This window comes from Brassica rapa, chromosome A08 (genome assembly GCF_000309985.2).
Source record: "Brassica rapa cultivar Chiifu-401-42 chromosome A08, CAAS_Brap_v3.01, whole genome shotgun sequence".
Lineage (NCBI taxonomy): Eukaryota > Viridiplantae > Streptophyta > Magnoliopsida > Brassicales > Brassicaceae > Brassica > Brassica rapa.
The window spans coordinates 8,726,405-8,752,459 of record NC_024802.2 but is presented as its reverse complement, the minus strand read 5'-3'; the positions used below and the strand labels follow the sequence as shown (position 1 = coordinate 8,752,459).

The 26,055-nt window shown below is 30.3% G+C and overlaps 1 protein-coding gene and 2 long non-coding RNA genes across 8 annotated transcripts; 2 read left to right on the top strand and 1 right to left on the bottom strand.

The window, feature by feature from the left end:
• Positions 1-4,836: 4,836 nt before the first annotated feature.
• LOC117127239 lies at positions 4,837-12,128 on the bottom strand. The gene is made up of 2 exons (XR_004450146.1): positions 9,643-12,128; positions 4,837-9,235 (listed from the first exon to the last, which is right to left on the bottom strand). It is a non-coding gene; the product is annotated as an uncharacterized LOC117127239 (long non-coding RNA).
• A 2,737-nt stretch (positions 12,129-14,865) lies between these two features.
• On the top strand, positions 14,866-17,732 carry LOC103833802. Of its 6 annotated transcripts, XR_626290.3 has the most exons (10): positions 14,867-15,075; positions 15,248-15,406; positions 15,485-15,537; positions 15,657-15,740; positions 15,816-15,872; positions 16,106-16,173; positions 16,271-17,037; positions 17,190-17,238; positions 17,338-17,431; positions 17,539-17,732. It is a non-coding gene; the product is annotated as an uncharacterized LOC103833802 (long non-coding RNA). The 6 variants fall into 6 exon arrangements; XR_004450142.1 differs by having other exon boundaries at positions 14,866-15,075; positions 17,190-17,431; XR_004450145.1 differs by having other exon boundaries at positions 14,868-15,075; positions 17,338-17,675.
• A 185-nt stretch (positions 17,733-17,917) lies between these two features.
• Positions 17,918-25,941, top strand: LOC103833844 (primary amine oxidase 2). Its single transcript, XM_018653551.2, has 4 exons — positions 17,918-19,579; positions 19,689-19,802; positions 20,953-21,497; positions 24,662-25,941. Exons 1-4 carry the CDS (start codon positions 19,214-19,216, stop codon positions 24,870-24,872), a joined length of 1,236 nt encoding a protein of 411 aa, XP_018509067.2. The 5' UTR covers positions 17,918-19,213; the 3' UTR covers positions 24,873-25,941.
• The last annotated feature ends 114 nt before the right edge of the window (positions 25,942-26,055 follow it).

Sequence of the window (26,055 nt, the reverse complement as noted above, 5' to 3'; positions counted from 1 at the left end):
AAGCCACAAACCAGCTTAGAATAGGAAATAGAAAGCCAACTAGGAAAAGGAAATAACAAAGATAATCCTAACTTGATCAAATAAAGAAACCTAATCGCAACATGATAGTTTGAACATATCATGTTGGTGCCACTTGAACGGATGCCGCTGCATCAGGATTGCTCCCATCAGTGAAACCAAACTTCTTTCTTGCACGGAGAGCCATACGAAGGTTTAGAGCCCATTCATCATAGTTGGCTCCACGCAACTGAGGTTGAGATATGATCGATCATGGATTGTCACCAGATGAGAGGTCATACGTGTCAATTCTTCTTTGAGTTGTTTCCAAGCGAGCCCTAGCTGCGCCATCTCTTGTTACATTTGTATCTTGTTCTCCAGACATCGTTTCTGACCAAGGAATGTTTCGATAGTATGAACGAAAACACTAGAGCCAATGAAAAAAGAGAAATGAAGAGAGGCGGCAGAGGATCGTATGAACCAAGTTATTTGGTTAGCGCTCTGATACCATGTCAAGAAACTTAGATTAGGGTAAAAGGTTTTCTTATTGATCAACATTAAGATCCTTTGCCTTATATACAACGGCTAGACCTAAGTACAATATGTAAATTGATAACATAAACATACATCAGTTGTCGATATTTACACATATCGCCCAATAAGAAGCCTAACAAGATGGTGCTTTGTTTCTTTAGGAGAGTTTGGAAATGCTCTTTGTATTCCTTATAAGAAGAGACCGGTTCCAAATGAACCACATGCGTAACTCTTATGTCATCCACAAATCTTATGAAGTGAGCAACCAATGCATCAAGCACTGAATAGTGAATACGGCATACGATACTTCTTTAAAATGTTTTATGAAGTACTTTTTAATTAAATATCAGCCATACAAACTACATTTTAAGGGTATGACTGGTTTTCCCGTTACCACCCGCAAACGCAGCTTTTGCGGTTGGTAGCGGTTGCTGGTGTTTTGCAACAATCGCTCAAACCGCTCTAAACCGCTCCAAATCGCTTTGAACCTCATAAATTCAAAAGCTGGTTCCATCTAGCGTTTGCGGTTGCGGGCGTTTGCGGGAGGATAAAAGTTATTTTTTTTCCAAAACAATATAAATACAAAAATTCAATTAAAAAATTAAATTGAAATTATAAAAATGCTAAAATATATCAATTATATTTTAATTAATATTATAAAACTTTAAAATAAAAATATTTTCTATATTTTTTAAAAATTTAAACTATAACTTTCTAAATATAGATTTTATATTTATTATAATATTATTATTTTTTGATATTTTTATAATTGTATAAAATATAAATATTGTTAATTTATTATTTAACCGCTGCTGCATTTGGTAGTTAACCAGTCATAAGTATCCCGCAAACGCATCAATTTCTAACCGCAGAACCAGTCGTACAAATCTCTTAAAACCGCCAGAAACCTCAACCACCCGCATCCGCAAACTCCCGCAACCGCAAACGCAACCGCTGCGGTTGAACCAGTCAGGCCCTAAGTAGATAAATCAGTAATAACGTAAACGAATAATCTGAAAATGATAAAAATGGAATATTTATGCAAATCTTTGTAAAGCATAACATGAGTGGAGCATAGGGAAGGGATAGAACACTTTTCGAGAATACTCCCTAAACTCACACTCTGAAATTGCATGTCCCCAACTGAATAAATAAAATCCAAAGAACAGAATACCAAAACCGGCATATTCTGATGATAATTTGCATAAAAATTCTAGAGGAGGATATATACCTAACAATGTTAGGGTAACAAAGCGGTAATAATATTTTTTTATTGAACGTACTCGGCTTGATACATTGCGTTAGGAGACAATTTCTCCATCGTTTCCTTTTAGTAATCAGCACAAAGCTTTCAGCATTTTCCCAGTTGTATATTCACTCATAATCTTGGCAACTCCGCATCATATTGTCTCAGAAGCGTGAAAATAACTCTTCTACACATTGTGACACTACAGATTTTACTGTGCTAAGTAGATGGAATGGAGAGAAATAAACATTGCCCTTTGTATAATTTAGTTAGTTCAGGGTTCAATTCAGGAAAATAACTCTCTTTTGCATAAAGTCAAACATGAATGAGCTTTACAATTTTTAATATAGAATACCAAACAACAAGAACAAGAAGTTGAAGCAAAAACACAAATAAAAGATATGTATCAACGCACACAGGTGTCCTTAACAAAGAATGACTCGAACAATCCTGATTGATATCCTCGTGATTCACAAAATGTAAAAAACAGAAGCATGACTAGCGGTTTTGAATTGAACCAAAAATTTTGGATTTTGGTTCATGTTCAGTTATGGGCACTGGCGAACCCAAAGAAAAAAGTTAAACAGAGGTCAAATATTACATATGTTGATCATCAAAGAGCTTCAGACTCATGTTTCTGAAACACTTTTGTACACTAAATTCACAATTTGTGTTATGAAACAAAGTAAACTATGTCTAAAATTATAAGTTATTATGTATTAATAATGTCAAGTAAACACACATGAACAATAATTGTATAACATTACACAATATATATAGTACTATAATATAAACAATATATTTAAAATGTTCATTATAAAACCTATGTTAAATGCATATAAAATGAAAAACTTTCCGGCCGGATGCACATATCAAAATTCTAGTTAATATTAAATATAACCCATGTTTAGATAGTCTAAATACATACAAACATTCAATATTGATTGCTTTATCCTCCTCTCGGCATCTCATTAGAAAAAAGTATCACAAAAACATTTCTATTGTGGTGGTGGGTGGGTGGTGGTGTTGGTGATTCACAGCTAAGAAAATATACGGTACGGAACTTGCCTTATGATATGTTAGAGATTCGTCAAACTTTTATATCGGGATTAGGCTTGCAACATCTGTGTATTTGGTCTAGAAGCTTTTATTATTCTTTAAAAGAAAGGAAAGGCTTTTATTATTCTTTAAAAGAAAGAGAAAGCTTTTTATAATTAGACATTTATTGCTAAATTGAAATAAATTTCTCAACCAATAGTATTATAAAAGAAATTTAAAATTAACTGGATATATCAAATTTGAGGGAATTAAGCATAGTTTAGAAGTTAATTTCTAAGAAATTTTAAAATAACTTTAGAATATTGACCATGAAAACTGATAAATATTAATGAGTTTCCCGAAATTTGGTAAAGTTTTTCTCATTCGAAATTGATTTATTTCCCTTTTTATTACTTTTTTTCCTTCTTATAGTTTTTATTTGCGAAGTTTCTCAAATTTTTAATTTGTTGAGAAATGCATTTAAATAGTAGTAGTGACATGTTCTTTAGTCTCTAAAATAAATTACGTGTTATTCACTAATTTCTTTAAGTGTTAATAACTATGTCCATATTTCATATAAGGCTAACTAGATTTTGACCCGTGCAACCGCACGGGTGTTTGTTTTCACTTTTCTATACATAAATTATTGTTTTATAACATAAGTGGTATATATTTTTTAATGTTAATCATATACATAAATATTTATATAACTATTTCAAATACAATAATTTTATAATTTACATGTTATAATTAATTAATTGTTTAAACCGTATGTAATTACCACTTCTTATTATATATTTATCTTATTGTATTTGCATTTAGTTATTAAGCAAATTAATATATTAATGAGAAAATATATTTAAAAATTATTTTGTATTTAATTTATGCTAAATTTTGACCCGTCTTTCAAAACTGGATTTCTTTTTACCAATATTAGATAATTTATTATTGTATATATAAAAGTCTAAGATATGTTAATTTTTAGACATGTATTATATAGTTTGTTAACTTTAAGATGTTCTATCATCATATTATATTTTAAATAAATAATTTATATTTATGAAAATAAATTTTATAAATTGATCAATTGAATATAATTTTATCATATTTATTTTAGTATAATAATTATATTTTAACATGATCATGACTATAAAGTAGATAAAATAGGATATAATTTATTTATTTTCGTTTTTAAACGATAACTTAAAATACATTAAGTTATTGTTTAAATATTTTTACACAGATTTATTAAAATTTTAAAATATAATATATAAATATATCTTATATTTAAAATGAAAATATATTATGATTAAAGTAGTTACAAAGATTTTATATTATTAACTTTAAAGAAATACATGTTAATTTTTATACATGTATTATATAGTTTGATAATGTAAACCCATCTTACCAACATATTAAATTTTATTTTTAAACATAAATATTTTATAATTACGAAAATAAAATAAATAAATATATAAATTTAATACAATTTTATTATATTTAGCTTAATATAATAATTTTATTTTAATATGATTGATTATGATTATATAATAAATAAAATATTATAGATTTTTTATTTTTAATTTTATATAACTGAATATATTAATGTATAATAATATTTTAAACTAATTTCAAAATTAGCAAAGATATTTAATATAATTTCAAAAATGAAGATCTTGTAAAAATCTTTTTAAACAGATTTGTTAGAATTTAAAAATAAATATATTTATATTTAAAATGAAAAGATATCAAAAGATATTATGATTAAAATATTTTAAAATTTCTATTTATTATTAATCTGAACTAAAATGTAATATGAATTTCTATGAATAGGTCCATTAGGTCTATTTTTAAAAAAATCACACATGAATCAAGGTTGTGACTTCTGTTTTAATATATAAGATGTAATCCTCTTATAAAAAGTGATATTCAACATTCCATTCCTTTGTCTTCGAGTTGACAAACTGATTTACCATTAAAAATGAAACTTTCAACCTAGTACGTGGTTGTGGAACCAAGAGAAATTAGACAATCTTATTTGCTTATTTTCTCGGTATACGTATTCAATTTGAGTTATTCTATAAATGCTTTAGAACTTGGAGGGTGAAATAGTTAGTGGGAGACAAAAAGGAAATGGTCATGACCTAGAGTTGGATCAAATCAAATCACTGCAGAATTAAATTATTCGAAATTACGTGATTCAGGTGGATAATCGTGAGTTATTTCTAAATATAAAGGAGATTTTACAAAAGTTTGAAAGAATGTCTTGTTCGTAGTTATGGATTGATGTCGATTCATATATCAACAATGATCTTTGGGTCCCTTCCTAATTGTATGTACGGCTCACACATATTTTCGTGGTTATTGTTTGATTATTAATAATATCCTCTCAAGCTAACTTTATATAACATTATCTACATAGATAGTTGACAAAATATCCCCTATATATTAATCATGGAACATTATAACACGTTTTTATAGCCACGTATCATCACAAAGATGATTCTTATAATTTTTAGAAAAATAAGTTGGTCCATAAAAACTTATAATATGTTTTTATTAAACTAACTATCAAATTAATTATTAGTGTACCGAAGAATATTTTTTTATTTCTTTAAATAAAAGCTACAAAATTACCTAATATGGTTTACATATATATGATAATTAGTGATTATGAAAAATACATATTTGATAACAATTTTGTACCCTCTCTCTTTTTTGTTTAATTTTATATTATTAAAAAAATTAAAAAAATCACATTAAGGATATAATAAAAAAATGTAGATTTCTTCTTATATGTTATATTTTGAATTTTTAAAAACAACTATAAATTACTAAAAATGATAAAAAATTGCACATTGAAAATTTTGTGATCAATGGTTTAACCATTTTTTGTCAAGCAAGATATAAATGATCATATATCGTAGGAGTGAGCGTTTAGATACACGTTCGGGTTCGTATCAGGTATTTAGGATTTTTGGGTATTTTAGTATAAAGGTATAGAACATGTTCGGGTATTTCTACACTTTGGATCCGGTTCGAGTATTTTATGTTTGGATTCGGATATTTTGGCCCAGGTTTGGATATCTTAATTTTGAAGAAAAATAAAATAAATTATTCATTGTTTAAATTATTTTTTGTATTAAAATATATATTTAACTTAACTGGTTTTCTAATTTTCAAACGATTAAACTTTTAATAGGTTTGGAGATAAAACTTTAAAAATAGAAAACCACTAATTTAGTTGTTGTTTTGTAATTTTAGATGCAACTTTTGTTAATGAAAAAAAAATCTTGATATGTATTTTAAGTGAGTAGCAAATGATTTTATGTATATTATCTGATTTTGAGCAATGTACATCATTAATATAAATAATTTGAATAAAATGAGAGGAATAAACTAGATATATAAGGTTAAGTATACTTATGTTTGGTTATCCTCGGATATCATTCGGGTTTGGATATTATCTGTTCAGGTTCGGATATTATCCGTTTGGGTTTGGATATCCAATCTCTCCGAATTCAATAATTGTTTGGTATTTTGCTACTTCGGTTCGGATTTTCGGATCGGATTCAGATACGTGTTCGAGTATCGGATAAAATGCCCAACCCTAATAAATCGTATGAGAATGAAGTTTTATTAATAGATATTCATATTATATATATATATATATATATTAATATCATTTGAAATAAATTATGTACTATATACACATATATAAATATATAAATTTTAAAATTTCCAATGAAAAATTATTGAGATCTTAATATTTTAATTTTGAAATTTGTATTGAAAAATCTTACATTAAATGTTTTTGTGATTAATGGTTAAAATTTTTGTTACAGTAAATATACAAATGTTAAAAATAATATGAGTAGGAAGTGTCAATAATAAATATTTATATTAAAATATACTATATATCTATGTCACTATCAATAAATTTTAATTTATATCATATAAAAGTAAATAAATGATTGTTTTGATTTTTTTACAAAAAACGTGACTGTAAATTAACAAAAGATATTAGTTTAATTTATGTGATTAATCTAATGTATATACTTTTATGTATACAAATTTATTTTTTATATAGGTGGTTTTTGATATCTTATTTCATTCTAAGAATCTCAGAAACACACTTCTTCAAATCGGAGTGATTTTTAATATCGGAAGCATATATTATTTCATTCAGATTAAATAATTTAGTGTTGATTTTTATTCATGAATTTTTTTTGTGAAATATCATGACAAGATTCCAATAACCTCCTTTTGAGTTTGTTCAAAGAATGAGAGATTTAATCATTCGTCTAATATTGTTTCTCCCTATAAGAATGAGAGATTTGAACTATTTATTATAAGTTTTATGGTTTATCATTTAATAAATCAAACAACTTTTAGTTTATACATAATTTGCATATACTAGAATGGTAAAATATTATATATATTTTTATCTGTGTGCTCTTAAGTAACTAAACCTCAAAAGCCTAGGTTAATAAAATAAGTAATTTTTTTTTAACTTTGACATGATAATTGGACAACATTTCTTTTGAATGTTAACCATAAAAATTTGACATGTTTAAATAAAATTACTCCATTTGTGACAAGAGTTCAAAACGATTAACAATTCTTTTTTGTTTATATAATCAGTTAGGAATGTGTATTGGGGTATCCGTTTGAATACAAGTTATTTTTTTGGATATTAGTTTTTGGCTTTCAAAATTAGACTCCATTCAGTACTATACAATTTTGGATAGGTTTCGAACTGGATCCTTCTGAATCTAAGTAGGTTCGGTTCTGATGTATAGATCCTAAATATATCCAAATAATCTATATATTTAAAAATATCATTAAACAATTTATAAGGGATTAAAAATCAAAAATCTGCGGATCAAAACCTAGTTTATATGTTAAATTTGAATTCGGCAGAAGATGTATTTGATGGTAGGATTGAGCATCTCGTGTATTGAAGTCGAATCTCGATGAATACATATAAATATGTTTTATTGATTATAGATGAACTTTACAAAGATGATTTACGTACCTTTTGAAAATGAATCAAACCATTTGTACTTTTATTGATGCTCTGACTGTTTTATATTATCTTTTTACTTGAAACCTTCTTATTTATATAATTTAGAGTCGAGATTATTTATTTTTCTTGACTTTTCTATATTTTTCTATCCATTTTGTTTTGTCATTTTTATCAGATTAATTATCTTTATATATTGCTTTCAGAAAAACTTCTCCCTACGTGTTACTTTTTGTTGTTTAAATAGGTCAATATGAAGTTTGGAAGAACTTTGTCGAGGTTGCCAAACCTCTATTATCGTATATATTATTTAAAATTTCTTCCGATTTCTAATGTGGAGATTTGATCTCTAATAACATCTTTATTTTCCGCTTTAACAATGATCTCACACAGTGGCGGAGGTAGAGGGTAATGAGGGGGGTCAATTGACACCCATGGATTTTATAAATAATGTTATTATTTACCAAATATATTTTGTTGACCCCTACCAAAACAGAATATTGACCTTTATGAAAATTGAATTTTAAAGAGTAGTCTAACTGTGACCCTCCTGAGTAAATTTCCTGCCTCCGCCACTGATCTCACACGTCCCTCCCCAATGATGGAGAGTTTACTCCATGAGCTTATTGAGCCGTCATGTTGAGTGGTCGTTAACTTTTGTGTTACCAGCAGTTGAAAATTAAATCTTTCTGAGTGGAGAGGTAAAAAAAAAATCTTTATTCTCCACCGTTTTTTTGTTATATCGTCGGAAGTGATTGCGGCGAACCATATCGAACATAATCATCTCCTTTTTTTTTTGGTAAACTCCGAACATAATCTTTTTGTTAGTATAACCTAAATAATTTTCTCACAATTATTACTGTTAACTGCGGTGCGGGGCGGAGCGGTTCGCAATATTCAAAGTCATAATATCTATCTCTTATATTTGAGTGGTGCGGATATGTGTATTCGTGAAGAGTTGGGATTGTTCTCATCTTTATGGGAGGATTCCTCAGAATATGTGCCATTTAAGGTTGGTGTTTCCTTTTTATTAAAGAGAGGTTGGCGTTTCCTTAAATGAAAAATGTACATAAGTGATGGTGACTTGATGTGTTTTCATTATTTATTATTAAATGTTCCTTTGTTGTATCATTAGTTTATTTAACTTAGAGCATCATTAGTAATAAGTTGTAATAAGTTTCTTTACCAACGTCTCTCAAGATAATTATATTAGTATCCCTTATATACTAAATCACAAGTCACACAACCAATCCTATTTTGCCACATGTTTTAAGTTTCTTTTATCAAAAAAAGTTAAAAAAAAATTGAAACAAAGCAGTTTTTGACATCTATATTTCCAACGAAAAAAAGAACAAAATTTTTGTATTCCTTGCCACGATCTCCACCTCCTCATCCTACATTAAAATCAGTTATTCAACAAATTTGTTTATTAAATGGTTTCAAACAGTTTAATTTCTTCCATGAGGTAACTGATGCTTTCATCTCTCCCATAATTTTATTTTGATATTGATAACATCCTATCCTCTTTCTTTTTCTTTTCTGGACGAATTTTCAATCTGATGGTGGCTGTATAGTAAATGAATAAGTGATAAAGTATCTTAATTCCAGCAATTAATTATGTTTTGTTGTACAGTTTGCATTCCTTATGTTTTTATTTTTTATTTCTTTTTTTTTTCAGAGGAATCATCACTTTTCTCATTACTGTTTTCAATGTAGAAAATGATTCTCAGCTTAAAACAAATAATTTAAATTGAAGTCGACAACGATTGAAGAAGAATTAAAGGGAAAGGAGATAACTTACACGAAGACTCTCAACCCACATTCCTGTTCATGTTTTGATCAATAGGTCAGATGCAAAACCTTTTAATTATTCAAAGTAGGCATAGAACAAAACCTTGACCACTAAATTTGTTTCTTTTTAAACAATAGTTAGTGTTGTAAACATTGTATGGCTGACCAATTATTAAATATCGAATTGGTAAAACTCTTAAATGACTAATTTTGGACAGTAATTTATATAATAAATATCATAGGATTAACATATATAAATATATCTAGATATGATTGAGGTGAATTCTTAAAACAAAAATAAAATATTATAAATAATTATTTAAGTATGCTTACATCTACAATAATATTGGTCAACCAAGTATACTATCTAAAATATGCAATTTTTTAATATACTTAAATATTATGTTATCATAATTTATTTTCTTCCGATTATTCAAATTTACTTTTACTAAATTAAACTAAAAAAAGGTTTTTGTTATCAATTAAAGATAAGAAAAAAAGAACAATGAATTAAATACCCGAGCTTTGCTCGGGTGAAATATACTAGTTTTAAAATAAAGTAACTACATAATTAAAAGTTTATGTGTTAAATTATCTGGCGTTGACATCTGTAGAATTATTTTTTCAACGCAAATGAAAAACATTTCTTGCTTTCTCTTCCCCTAGAGACGTTCTTTTCATTTCTTGCTTTCTCTTTCTTGTTTCCAATTTACATTTTTAACATGCAAGCCTTTTTAACATTGTGGCCAATAGATAGAGCGAGCGTAACCAAAACATCTGGCAGGTTGAGTGGAGAAAGCATATTCGATTAAAGATCGTTATAATAACTCATGACTTCCTAAAATTAGAAATATTTAGTGTTGTCATATCGAGACGATGTCATTTTTGGCAAGTATTAGTGGGGGAGCATGCTCTTTTTCTTATTAAAAAAAAGTATCATCAAATATTTGACTATAATACGACAAACAAAGCCATATTCGAACAACAACTAATTTTAAACGAAACACGGTGTCGAAAAAAGAAAGAGGAAAAAAAAACCCAAAACATAGGACTTGTGGGATCCCACCTATGCAGCCTTCGTATATATATTGCATCCTTCTCGCTTGTGTTGATGATAATTAAGAAGAAACCCAATATCTACCTTGAAAATTATATACGTTATAAGATTCAGATTCTAAGAGATAGTGTTTGTCTCGCAACTTCTAAGTGTTATAACACTATGGTGAACCGTCGTAGTTCTATTGCGTCTTTAACTTTGTTTATGTTTTTTTCTCTTGTGTTACATTTGCATTTTAGAACTATAGCGGCTGCACGAAAATCAGTTAAAGTGTTCAGTCCGCCTATTCCTCTCGAGTGGTCACCACCGCCACCCCCAAAAGAAGACTTTGCATGGTTCAAGATTAACATATACAAGAATATAGAACAAACTGCGTTCAGACCTACGGGTCCAGGTCCTAGCCAAGGCATCGGACACAAAGATCCACCAGGTGCACCATGAAAGCAAACGTGTCCAGCTTTGTGTCCGAGTAACCGTTGTGCTTGATGCTGATCTTTCTTTCGTTTTTCTCTTTAAGCAAAAACTTTGTCTTTCTTTGGAGTGGCTATGAACTTAAACCGATCAAAAAATGATGGGTTTTCTTCTGTTTGAGATGCTTAGAAGCATCTTTATCTGTATATTTTCACTCATTATCTCATAATAAATAAAAATATAAAATACACTAAATAGAGGTTCATTTCTCATATACCTGTTGAATTAAGTTCCACATCATTCAGTTAATAGTTGAAAATAACTAAAATATAAACTAATATATTTTTTATTGAGAAGTTCATATAGTTTCTCAGTGTTGATGATGCTCTTATATTTTGTTATAATTCGATTATTTGTCTAGATTTACATTTTCTTTCTCGGATCGTATCAATTTACACTCTACTCCTCCAAACGTATAATAGGAACATAATAATATTAACTATTACGAGTTACTGAACTGTTTATTATATATGATATGGAATAGTAAGGTTGGCAGCTTAGGTTTTGAAACCATAAAATTTGTCATTTCTCACTTCCTTCAGGATGACAAAGGAGATTTTAGAAGGAGAGTACAATACCAAAACACTTTAAGAACACAAAGACTCAAATTTTGTTTATTCTCTTGTCTTTGGTAGCTTCTCACTCTCCAACTATTTCTCTTTTCTCTTTTTCTTGCTCTTTGCTCAGCTGCAGATCCCTCTTGACTGCCTTTGAGCCTTTCGCTTGCCTCTTTATAGATCTTGTGAAGTTTCTCTTGTCTCCTTCTTTCTTGAGTTGTGATTTTTTTGTAAAATCAGTAATAATGTTTCCCAAGATGTAATACATGTGCTAACAATGTGTTTACACATTCACAAATCAATGAAATAATAGACTTCAATAGCCTTTCTCTTATCTTTGGATCTTCCATATGCATTAATAAACTCCAATGGCCTTTTTTCTCATTTTAATAAGCAAGAATGTTGGTAGCTTCATATTGATACAACATTTTAAGAAACATTTTAACCCTTCTTCCAACTCATAACAATAATTATCATTAGTGTCTATTACAATAATACTTAAGAGATGGGAACAAACAATAGTAACTAGTCAAAGCATATCATATTTTTTATAAGTTTGTGTTGAAAAACTTAGTCAAATTTAGTAAAACTAAGGGAAAAAATATATTTTGAAAATATGAGTTTTACATATCTTGAAGTTACTTAATACTCTTAAGAATAAAAGTTATTCAAAAACTAGCGTAGAAGACTTCCACGGAAGTCTTCTCGGATCAGCTAGAAACTTTAATAAACATGAATGTTGGTAACCTCATAAATATCACACATTAAGTTATAAATTTCATTCAGTAGCTAAAATATTGATTAATAGACATGAATTAACAAGAAAATGTTAAAAATTCTTTATAGTTTTAGTGAAAATGAAAGTTTATTAAACATTGACGCAGACGACTTCCACGGAGGTTGTCTGGCAGACTTCTAGGAAGTCATCCATTTATGTTAGTTTTGCAATTGATTTTTTACCTAGATGACTTACATGGAAGTCATCCATCTTTGTTTGTTAAAAAAAAAATTCGAGACGACTTCCATGTAAGTCGTCTAGAGAAAACATGTTAGTTTTGTATTTTACCAGATTGTGTCAGAAATTTAACTTTTCCTGGACGACTTTTGTGTAAGTCGTCCAGTAAAAAATTAAAAAATCAATATTTTGTTATACCTAGACGACTTACATGGAAGTTGTCTCAGGTTAGTTTTGCAATTGAAAAATAAAACAAAAAAAAATTATTTTTTTCTAGACGACTTACACGGAAGTCGTCCGTCCGACGACTTACATATAAGTCATCCAAGATAAGCAAGGTTTGACCAGAATCTCGGAATAAAATCATGGATGACTTCAATGTAAGTCGTCGGACGAACGATTTCCGTGTTAGTCGTCTAGAAAAAAATATTTTTTTTGTTTAATTTTTCAATTGCAAAACTAACCTGAGACGACTTCCATGTAAGTCGTCTAGGTATAACAAAATATTAATTTTTTATTTTTTTTACTGGACGACTTACACGTAAGTCGTCCAAGAAAAGTCAAATTTCTGACACAATCCGGCCAAATGCAAAACTAACCCGTTTTCTCTAGACGACTTACATGGAAGTTGTCTCGAATTTTTTTTTTAACAAACAAAAATGGACGACTTCCATGTAAGTCGTCTATAAAAGCACACCTACACCAAGAGATGCATGAGAAGAATATAAAAAACCTAAGTGTGGGAGAATGGAAGCCAACCACCGAGAAACTAAAGCTTAAGCTTGAGACCATAAACAACCTTCCAAGCGCACAAAGCATACACAAAGAAAAACACTATCCGAACCTGGAGTAGCAAATATGGCGAAAGGGAGAGCCACTAGAGACGTGATCAGCGATGAAAGGTGCAACAAGATGAGAGAACAAAGAAAAAAAAAGAGACTAACTGAAATCAACGAACTGTGGAGCCATCCTTGAGCTATAAAAAAGAACATAGAAGTCAGATCACCAAAAAGCAGATCTTGAAAATTAAAACGAGCAGAGACTGTCGATGGTAAACCAGGAAAACAACATCAATGACAACTAAACTTTGATCCAACCCAACGAGATGTAGTTTCTAACCTTAGCCAAAATCGAAAGAAAAAAATGACCAATATTGACCGAAATAATATACAACGCCGTAAGAAACAACCACACAACATAGAACTAATATGTCTGATCTATAAAAAAAATATCAGATAATCTCACAGAAAAAGTAGGTGAGGAAAACAAAAACACGGAGGTGAGTCTTTTCCCAGTAATGATAAGAAGCACTACACACCAGAGAGATAAACAAAATACATAAATGGTGACGGCTCAAGGTCAAAATATGAGGGAAAGTGCAAAAAAAACTAAAAAGAGTAATATTCAAAAATGTGAAAAACTAAAATACAATTTTGACGCTGTTAATCTTAGAATCAACAAATGCAAAAAGATAAAGTTATTGAAATTCAATACATACAACAACACATTATTGAATAGACAATCTCATAATATATTAATAAAACATAACATAATAAAACATCAAATCATGTTATTCCCAATAAATACTGACCATATAATCATATCATCCAAAAATCATATTTAAGAATAATAAAAAAATATTGGTTGTGACCCTCCTAATACATATTAAACTTACAATGATCAAAATAAAATATAATTTTTTGAAACATTATGATTTCATGTTATAGTACGTATTAGTTAATAGAATAACTATAAATTCTTTTTGCTATTTGTGCAACACTCTTCATAAATCTAAAATATAAATATATTAACATTTCATATTAACGCTGTCACTTTAATTTGTTCTACACATTTAAGACTAGAATTTTAAACTTATATACATCTAAAGTGCTTTATATTTTTAAAATGACTAACGTAGCTAAAAATGTCTAATACTGTAACGCATTCTAGTAGTATCCACTACAGCAGCGTACAAAAAATTCTACGATCTCTTCTACCATGTGGTATAAAGCATATGATATTATGCGTTTTGCAAAACTTGGGGCTGAATATTCTATGTATTGTCAAATTAAATGCAAGCATTTCGACTGTATATGATAGTTATATCTATACTATACTAAAAGTTGCATATCCTGAGTCCTAAAGCTATCCACGTAGGATTAAAAAATTAACCTATCATAAAGCTCCAATTCACCATGTCATTGCTTCTTTTTTCGAAATGAAAGTCATTACGTAATGGGCTTGATCGTTTGGCATGGGGTTGGGCTTTGGACTTGGTATGTTCGAGAGAAACGAAGGTCGTCTTTTTCTTTTAACAACTAAGAAGGTCGTCTCTCTTCTACCTGCGACGGCGCCCGATGCTGTTTGGGATTCTTTTCACCGTCTGAAACGATCTGCGTAAAGGTTTCGTAATTAATTACATTGATTCGCTCTCGCTCCCCCCCACTATGTGTCTTTGTCCTCTCCTTGATCTATCTTATCTTTGTAACACTTATATCTCATACTGATTACTTTCGAAATATCTTATGGCTTCAGATGACATGATTAGCTGAAGATGTTTTTGAATTGTGTGCAGTGTTCTTCACGGGGTGATAAACAGAGCAACAGATAGAGGAATAAAACCTCTTCATGTGGCTGCTCTAAAGCGACACATAGAGAGGATGCAGTTATTCTTGGATTTGGGAGCTTTTGTTGCTCATATCACTAGAAGATGGAACCTCAATAGATTTTATAGGTTATTCTTCTAAAGGAGATCTATAAATCTATATATATTTATATTTGTGAGATTTATAACTCTAAATTACGTCTGTAGGTTTATCTGCATACTGTGGAGATTCTGAAAAGTACATAATAAAACTGTCACAGGTTTGCCTTAATCAAGTTTGTTGTTTTATATCCTGTTGTTAGTTGAGCAAGTAATGTTGCTAAGGTATATATGTTATTTATTCTCACGATCTATTGCCAATATTTTCACTTGCTTAAAGGTTGCTGAAAATATATATATTCCTACTTTCACATCTGGAAAGCATGAAGTTCTCAATTTTTGAGGTTGTATTTCCCCATCTGAGGTTAGTTTCTTCTTCCATAATAATGAAAGATTCTTCTATAAAATCTACATCAGCTAATGGTGTTTTAGAAAAAAGTGTGTGAGGGTGTAGCAATATGGTAGAAGTTTGCTGGAGGGATTTACAAAGACTCAGGTGAGTACACTTGCAGTGAGAGATAAATTTAAATTCATGTCATACATTTTGAATTATGACTCTAGAGAGGAGTAATAGCATTCTCTGTTGCAAATTTTGTGGTGTCTATCGCAGACCCGTTCCTTGGATTAGTAGTTGCATGCATTTGTGTTGACTGTTATATCATGGTTAGCCACTGACGTATTTCTTAGATTCATCATTTGTTAATGAATACATTTGTTCTCCTATGACAGATGAGAAGTTTTGAGGTCACAAAAGGAGAGATAACTCCAGCTGGAACAACAAGGGAGTAGAAACAAAGGTGATTGAAGTTTGGGTGAATATAGAAGAAAGAAAATACTCAGATGTTTTAAATATGTTGATGCATAGCAATGCTTTTTTTCTGTCAACTTGCGTAGTAATTGAGTAGGAGAGAATGGAAAGCTTTCAAATACACAGATTTTCTTCTGATGATTCAGAAGAGAAATGTAGACGACGCTTGCTACCTCGGCGATCCAACGGTCCATGAGTTCCAAGAAGCTTGCTCTGAGCACCACCTCCTGAAAGGCTAAGGCGTTGGAGGACAAGCCTTCTTGACCAATGGTCCTTGCTTCTCACCTGATGTCTCTAACTACAAGAAGTCAGAGTACCCTCACTCTCACCAGACTAATATGTTCGGTCTGCACGGCGCCGTTGCGATACGCCTGAGATGCATCCACACTGGGGATGCTGATTTCGTCTTGGAGTTTTTTTTGCCTAAGGACTGTGATAATATGGAGGAGCAGAGGAAAATGTTGAACGCTCTTTTGACCATTATGGCTCATGTGCCTAGGAGCTTGAGGACTGTTACGGATAAGGAGCTCGAAGAAGAGAGTGAAGTGGTGGAAAGGGAGGAGGTAGTGACGCCTAAGATAGAGAACACATCAGAGCTACATCATAGTAATCCTCAGAATCTTGGATTTGTGTTTGATGGAGGAGACAAGCTGCCAAATGATGGTTTTGGTTTGAAAAGAGGTTATCACTACACTAAAGATACTAATATCAATGAGAGCAACACTTTTCACCAGTGGTGGTTTTAATAGTATGGCTGAGAAGAAGCGTACAAAGGCAGATAAAACCATCACTTTGGATGTTCTTAGACAGTACTTCGCTGGGAGTCTTAAAGATGCAGCCAAGAGTATTGGTGGTAAGCAGCATTTGATTTAGTTTTTGTCTGAATGTCCTAAAAATGTTTTCATATAAAACCATGACATTTTCATATAAAAATGTTTTTTTCTTCTTTAAGAAAATCTATGTGTAGTTAACACATAAACCATTATTCCCATGTTTGTTTCGCAGTGGTATTGTTGTGTCGATGGTGATGCAATATGCAGAGAATATTGTAAAGGTAAGAAACTGGCAAATGCATATTCAGTTCGCCAGCAGATTCCCTTAAGTAGTAGTCACTTTTGTATATAAGGTTTAACGTTTATCAATATGTACGTAGGTTTATTCAACATTAGTGCCACTGCTTCTCACTGCAGTTGTCTTTGTATACTTATTCAGTTTTCATGTTTCATTAACCTTCTTCCTGGGCTCAAGTAAGTTAACTGCATTTGCCTCTGTTCTGTCAATACAATCCATCTAACCATTTCACATAAAGTAGCCTAACATACGAGCTGATGTTTACTGTGTTCGCACTTTGCAGGAGATGTGAAATGGTCTACTGGAATCTTTTAGGATGAAATGTATATATTGTTATGTAATTTTTTTGTCCTATTGATATGTAAAGCAAAACAAAGGAGTTTGCGTATGAGAGAGAGAGAGAGAAGAGAGAGAGAGAGAGAGAGAGAGAGAGAGAGAGAGAGAGAGAGAGAGAGAGAGAGAGAGAGAGAGAGAGAGAGAGAGAGAGAGAGAGAGAGAGAGAGAGAGAGAGAGAGAGAGAGAGAGAGAGAGAGAGAGAGAGAGAGAGAGAGAGAGAGAGAGAGAGAGAGAGAGAGAGAGAGAGAGAGAGAGAGAGAGAGAGAGAGAGAGAGAGAGAGAGAGAGAGAGAGAGAGAGAGAGAGAGAGAGAGAGAGAGAGAGAGAGAGAGAGAGAGAGAGAGAGAGAGAGAGAGAGAGAGAGAGAGAGAGAGAGAGAGAGAGAGAGAGAGAGAATCACTACTTTTCTTCAGTTTACGGCTTGGGTTTCATCATATTCATTACGTCTAGAATCTCTACTTATTGCCTAATTAGCCAGAACATATTCTATAGACTATCATCGAAGGTCCGCACAAGCTACGACCAGTCAATTTTGATGGTTGAGGTCAGTTCCAAATATCTATATTATTATTTTCTAAAATAATAAAAGAAAATAAAGTAAGAAGAATTTTAAATAAATTTTATCAATTCAGTGTAACAAAAACCCATTTCAGTTACTTAATAACTAATTCAACTAATACACATCAAAAATTAAACATTATTCATATTAGTTTATTAGTGAACTAAACGATTTCTAAGTTATAAAACTAAGACATTTTTTTTTTGAAAAAGAAAACTAAGACATTTTTGGAAAAAAAAATGAGACAGAGGAAATAAAACCGCCTTCCTCTCCCAACAGTCCATTTCATGTTTTGTAGCCTTCAACAGCTCCCATCAAAATTAGATAAGTGGTTCAATTTCATAAAATACTCTCAGTCTGGAATTTTGGGCAAATGCAAATTAAAATTTATTATATTACATTTAAATACTCAAACAAAAAGTATATCAAAATTTATTTAATATATACGAAAAACCCGGGTGTAGCCCGGAAAAATTCTCTAGTGTATATATAAAGATAATAACTGTCGAAATATGATAAATCTATTATTTATTATGGTTTTATTAATTTGTGAACTTTTCTTTTAATTTGTTAGCTAAGTGTCTTGAATTCAGCTTTTTCGTAATTTTTTCATATTATGGAAAAACAATTTCATGACATTTTAATTATAATATTCATTTATTCAAAAACTATATGGTTTTGTGGGAAATGTTTTATAATTTATATTTTAATTTCCTGGTATTTTAAAATATATGTAGTCACTAAAAAGGATAATTTGCAGAAAAATTATATATATATATATATATATATATATATATATATATATATATAGAGAGAGAGAGAGAGAGGTCACATATTTATAGAATATTATTTTTTTTCCTTATCGTATTTGCATTACTGATGTTATAAACAATTATTGGTCCATATGCAATTATAGAAACCTATAATGTGTGGAAAGGTTCAATTTAAAATTAACTAAAAACAAAATAACACCTAAATTGTGGGATAAAAAAATAGACATACTTAATAATTAATTGATATGATCTCAAACGGTGGTGAATAGATGGGCGATTTGGGAGTTTCACATGTCTTTCGACGTTCGAGCCGGTCTCGTCATCTCTCTTGCGTCTATTTTTGACATGGACGTAAATAAGTATCGGCAAGTCCTATATAAAGACCATTTGTCGGAGATGTTCGTACCCTACATGGACCCAGTTAGTGATGATTGGTACTCTATCACTTACCTTGATTGTGGTGACTTCGGTTGTGGTCAATCTGCGGTGTCTCTTGAGCCGTATACTGATTGTCCCACGAATGCTGCTTTCATGGACGGTATTTTTGCAAGCCAAGATGGAACTCCTACAAAAGTATCCAATGTTATGTGCATTTTTGAAAAATATGCGGGAAACATTATGTGGCGACATACCGAAGCTGAGATTCCGTGGTTAAAAGTAATAAATTATAACATCGTATTATGAAATCTATCTACGTAAATTGTACAATTCTTTAGTGATGTATAATATTATAAAATAGTTATATTAACATAAAATGTTGTTGCAGATCACTGAGGTGAGACCTGATGTAAGTCTTGTAGTCCGGATGGTTACAACTGTGGGCAACTACGACTACATAGTCGACTACGAGTTCAAACCTAGTGGTTCTATCAAAGTGGGGGTAAAACTTTTGAAAATTTTCCATTTTAATTTATTGATTTGATAACTTTTTTTTGGTAAACTAAAAAAAACAAGTTATCAAATCAATAAATTAAGATGGAAAATTTTAATTTTGGTTACAAATGCTTTCAAATGCTTAACTGTTTATCATTTCCATTTTGGTTACAAATGCTTTCATACATTAACAGATTATGTTTACGTTATAAAAACGAACCCGATACATTTCCATGTATATATCGCCAAACATTTACAAATGATTTACAATTATTTAAATATGAAATATTAATTTATAGGTAAACACAGAATGTATGTGATAAATCAATTGAGATTCCAACTCAAAAAAGAAGTAGATTCAGAGATGTTCTTTAAAAACGCAGAATTATTCTCTTAACAAAATTTATGATTTTTTCTCATATTTAATTATTTTTTAATATAGTATTTATTGATGTAAACATTTAGGATATGTTGATTCTTTTATTTTCTTATAAATGTATTAGAGCACATTTATTCCAGTTGTTTAGGGGGTGCTTATCAGCTGTGGTCCCACAAAAACAATAAGCATCGCAGCTTCAGACTCCAAATTAAGCGCCTTGTTCTTTCATTGCTTGCACTGTTTTGCGGGCTCCATTGACACGTGGCGGTCCGCGATTGGTTCGTTTTTAATTTTTTTTTAAATCAGATAAAAAAATTTAGAAAAAAAAAAATTTAAGCACCCCATTTGGGATGCTAGGGTTAATGGTGCTCTTATGTAGTTAACTAGTTTCAACCTGCTATAACAATACAGCTTAGTTAATTTATTTTTATTTAAATTAATGTAATTTCCTAAAAATATTATAGATTCTTTATTTAAACTAAAATTTAATTAATATTTAGATAATATTTTAATAATTATTTCTAATTTAATTAGTTATTCAAATAATATGAGTCAAATATTTATAAGAATTTTATGATAAATATGAAATATCTAAACCTAAAACATATTATTTAAAATATCTAATAATAATTTAATTCAATGACATTTCCCGTAAATCAAACGTAAAACTGAAGTTAGTTCCATATAGTTATTAATAGAAAATAATCAAATATTACTTTTAACCATGTACAATCATTTGATTTTCTTGTCCTTAACATTGTCACTTGTGCCTACCTAGGTCGGTTTAACCGGTGTTCTAGAAGATAAACCTGTGGAATATGTTCACACATCAGAGATCAAAGAAGACGATATCTATGGGACCATTGTCGCAGATAATACCGTCGCAGTCAACCACGACCATTTCGTGACATTCCGTCTTGATCTTGACGTCGATGGTAAGGACAATTCATTTGTCCGTACCAAACTTGTGACCAAGAGGACTCAAAAATCTGTCGGCACACCGAGAAAAAGCTATTGGACAACGAATCGAAAAGTTGCAAAGACCGAGGCAGAGGCTCGGGTGAAACTTGGACTAAGAGCGGAGGAGCTGATGGTGGTTAACCCTAACCGGAGAACGAAGCATGGCAATGAGGTTGGATACCGTTTACTTCCTGGGACGGTTTCAGGCCCCCTTCTAACCCAAGATGATTACCCTCAGATTCGGGCAGCATTTACCAACTACAACGTATGGATCACCCCCTATAACAAGTCGGAGGTTTGGGCTAGCGGTTTGTACGCCGATCGTAGCCAAGGCGACGACACGTTGGCTGTATGGTCCCAAAGGTAACTTACATACATCACTATTTAATTGATCTATTATAATGTGACTCTTTTGCATGATTGCATGCATTAAGAATGCGCAAAACTAACACATTAGCTAGCTAGCTGGTAATCATTTTTACAAAAATAATATTTTTTCATCTCCTCAAATGCCCTTGACATAAAAATTATGCTAATTTAGATTAAAATTTAGGTTTTTCAAATATGACTCAAAATAAAAAGTCAAACACAAAACTAACCAATATATTTTTTGGAACTTTCATTTTCCCTATTCACTCCAGAAATCTGGATTATTCACAAAAATAAAATTATCTTTTTTTTCTTATCTTTTGTTTTCAAAATGAGTGTTTTACTCTATCATCTTCATCTTCATCAAGTATTTACAATATTATCATTGCCATCAATACACCAATCCACCATGAACAACCAATTTGAAGCTCTTAATGCACCAAAATTTTGATTTTTACTCTTCATATATATCTCATTATTTATGCACACAAACTACATCTCTTTCACTTTCTCTCCATATTCATAAAAAACCCCAAGATTTTGATTCTAAACTTTGTAAAGTTCAAACTCATGATTCTTGGTCATTAATAAGTGGGTCTGTTTCGTGGTGAAGTTCTGTGTGATAGGAGAAGCTAATCAAGTTATATCACTGGTTGAAAGTATGAAATTTTTTTTTTCCAAATTTTTCATCAAAAGACTTCCGTGTAAGTCTTCTGGTCGTAGAAGACTTATACGGAAGTTATAAGTCTTCTGGTTAATGCAGATGTTAGTTTTGCAATTGACTTTATGTGTGTTTTTAGAGACGACTTCTTTGAAAATCTTCCAACTTTTCTTTGTTAACAAAAAAAAATCTCAAAAATACCAGAGAAGACTTCTTGGTAAGTCGTCTAGGATAAACAAGTTAGTTTTTCAATTGACCGGATTGTGTCAAAAGTTTGACTTTTACTAGATGACTTGCACGGAAGTCTTCCGGACTCTCGGTGGAAGTCTTCTCACTGTCGGTAAAAGTCGTCGCGGGTTACTTTTATAATTGAAAAATAAAACTTACATATTTAATTTTAATTAGACGACTTCCATGTAAGTCTTCCAGAAGACGACTTACACGGAAGTCTTAGAGAATATTATTCCGAGATTCTGGTCAAACATTGGTTATCACAGAAGACTTCCGTGTAAGTCTTATGCCGGAAGACTCACATGGAAGTCGTCTAATTAAAATTATATTTAAGATTTATTTTTCAATTGCAAAAGTAACCTGAGACGACTTACATAAAAGTCGTCTAGTTAAATGTAATATTTAAGTTTTATTTCTCTCGTGAAAGACTTCCATGTAAGTCCTCTAGAAAAATTCAAATTTCTCACACAATTCAGTCAATTGCAAAACTAACATGTTTAATTGTTTATCCTAGAAGACTTACCGGTAAGTCTTATCTGGTATTTTCGAGATATTTTCAAAAATAAAAGTAAACCGATATTTACAAAGGAAGACTTCCAAAAAAGTCTGCTGTAGAGTAGAATTCTATGAAAGTCTTCCTTTGTACATTTTTAATTGCAAAAATACCTAAATAGAAGACTTCCTCGAAGTATTCTAGCGAACTACTTTTGTGGAAGTCTTCTATGTTAATGTTTAATAAACTTTCATTTCTCTGAAACCATAGAAGCTTTTAACATTTTCTTGTTAATTCATGTATATTAATTGATATTGGGGCTCCTGAATGAAATTCATAATTTAATTTATTTTAATTATGAAGTAGCAACATTCATGTTTATTAATATTTCTAGCTAATTCGAGAAGACTTCCAAAAGTGTTAGTTTTTGTAAACTTTTTAAGTAACTTTTAGATATTTTTTGAACTTTCAAAAGTGTTATGGTTTAATATGTCTTCTTAGATCACATAAGATATACTTTTTTAATTTTCATGAGTTAAAATTTCAATATTCACTTAAAATTTAAGCTTCCCACCTAAATTTTAATTTTCCGCTTAAATTTCCCGCTTATATTTTATTTTCCTTTTTAATATTAAGTCCTCCGAGAATATTTCTTGGAAGACTTCCGAAGACTTTCTGGAAGACTTTCGAAGACTTCCCAAAAGACTTCTAGTGAAAGAGCTTTATGTTTGAACTTATGTAATGTTTGATATTTTTTGAATTTGACTAAGTTTTCTTAGAAGTCTTCTCCCTTAGTTTTTTGCAATTTGATTAAATTTTGATGTTATTTTGTTTTGCTATTGAAGTTGTATCAATAACTTCAATAAATTCAAGTATTTTTGGCAAGATAATATTGTAACCATGAACATATTTACTAAAAATTTCATTAATATCTCTTCAAATTTATAAAAGAATTCACAACTAAAAGAGTCACACATAAATCACAAAACATTCCATAAATAAAACTATCACACATTGAGTTAAAGATTATTTCTCCACAAAAATAAGATTGGACTCTATTTGACATGGGAGAAGACTCCGTCAGAAGACTTCCATAAAGTCTTTTTGAGAATTATGTTTTAGAAGACTCTGTCAGAAGACTTTCTAGTCTTCTAGGACATTATATTTTAGAAGACTTCCAAAATCTGACTCAAATCTGATAAATCTACATATCCAAAAATGTTCAAAGAGATTAGAGAAAAGTTAGAGAGACATGAGACAAAAAAGAAAATTGATATAAATTTTGGTGTTTCCAAGTTCAAATAGATTAGAAAGAGGTTAGAGAGTTTTAGTTTGAGAAAAAAGTAAGAGCTTTATGCAACTAAAGATTAACTAATGAAAACAATCAGACATGGCGACCTACCAAAACGCTCAAAGTACATTCTGTTTTTTTGTTTGGTCATAAAAAACTATTTATAATTTCACTTGCTTTTTAGATTAGTTTTGCATTTAATTTAAGTTGGGATATACCTTTGTGTTTAAAATCAAGTTATGGGTCATATTTAATAATTTTCCTTTTAAAATTTAAGGGACTGATAAAAAAAATAACAAACATAAAGTTCACTAATAATTATAGAAATATAAATATTAGGTTTAAAATTTATGAAACCAACACATTTGTATGCATATAACAGTTTTACGTAAAGTTTTAGATATTATTGTGTACTTAAGAAACAAATTAATGACAATTTATCTTTGTGGGACTAAATTTGTGTAACTCAATGTTAATTACAGGAATAGAAAAAGAGAGAATAAAGATATAGTGATGTGGTACACCGTCGGATTCCACCATGTTCCATGTCAAGAAGATTTTCCGACAACGCCTACGTTGTCTAGTGGCTTTGAACTCCGGCCGGTCAACTTTTTCGAGCAAAATCCTGTCCTCAAGACCAAACTTATCAAACTCACCACCACTCCAAAGTGCACTCCTTCTAAGAACAATTAATAACTAGTTTATCATTCATGATTTGATCCTTTATGAGCATTTGTGAAGACTTCAAGAGATAATTATGCGTATCTATACAATTCTCATAAACTATTAATAAAAAAAAACTATGTAATGCATTTTCATCATAATTTTTCAATTTATAATTATTTTAAATAATTTTTATAAATATATTTCGAAATTAATTTTTTTTTTTATATTTTCACTTATAATTGTAATAATCCTAGAAAATGTATTAAAAGCCGCAATGTTTTTTTCAGACTTCCCATTCTACATTCTCACTTCTATTAATTTTTAGTTTGATACTTGTTTTGAGAAATTTACTTTTCTAATACTTATATTTTTATAACCTTAACAATCCTACGAAATATTTTTTTATAAGTGTGTCTTTAGTTTCACTTTTCGATCTATATTGAGTTGAGTCTTTTGGTCACCAAAATGAGTTTATTGTTTTGAGCCATTCTCTATGTTTTTAATTTGGTCATCAGTCGCAATTCAAAATCAGGGCCGGCTTAGATAGGGGGACGAGCGGTGAGACCGCCCCAGGCCTAATCCGTTGTCCCATGTTTCTTAATAGATAAGGATCCGATTTTTTTTAAAAAATACTTGTATTTTTATATTAAAAATAAGAAAAGGGGTCCAAAATTTTTTTATATGAAAGTATTTTTTATTTCCATAGATTTATTTTTAAACATACTTTAGGTATTCTGAAAAAATACATATATCTATCAGATTTTTTAAAGAAAAATAGTAGTTTAAAAATTAAATTTTAATTAAATTTTTTTACACTAGGACTCATGACACCATTGAGCCAGGCCTGTTCAAAATGAATTTATTGTTCAAAGCCATTATCTCTCCCCCAGTTACTATTCAAACAATGAATTTTGATCGGTCTCAAAACTAAAAATTTTGTGACAAAAAAATATAAGTTACTACAAAAAGGCCACGAAATAGAAAACATGGCTATTTAATATAAATCGTAACAAACAAATTATAAAATTAAACGAGGCTTAAACTTGTCACGGTTTTGCCATCTATACTTCATGGAAAAAATGTCGCAAAGTAAAATGTGGTTAAAATCATAGCTAATCGGCAAAATTATTTTTTTGGCCACATTTCAATCACAAAAGATTTTCTTGGCCAATCCATAAAATATACTTTTGCCATGATTAAGTCATTTTTT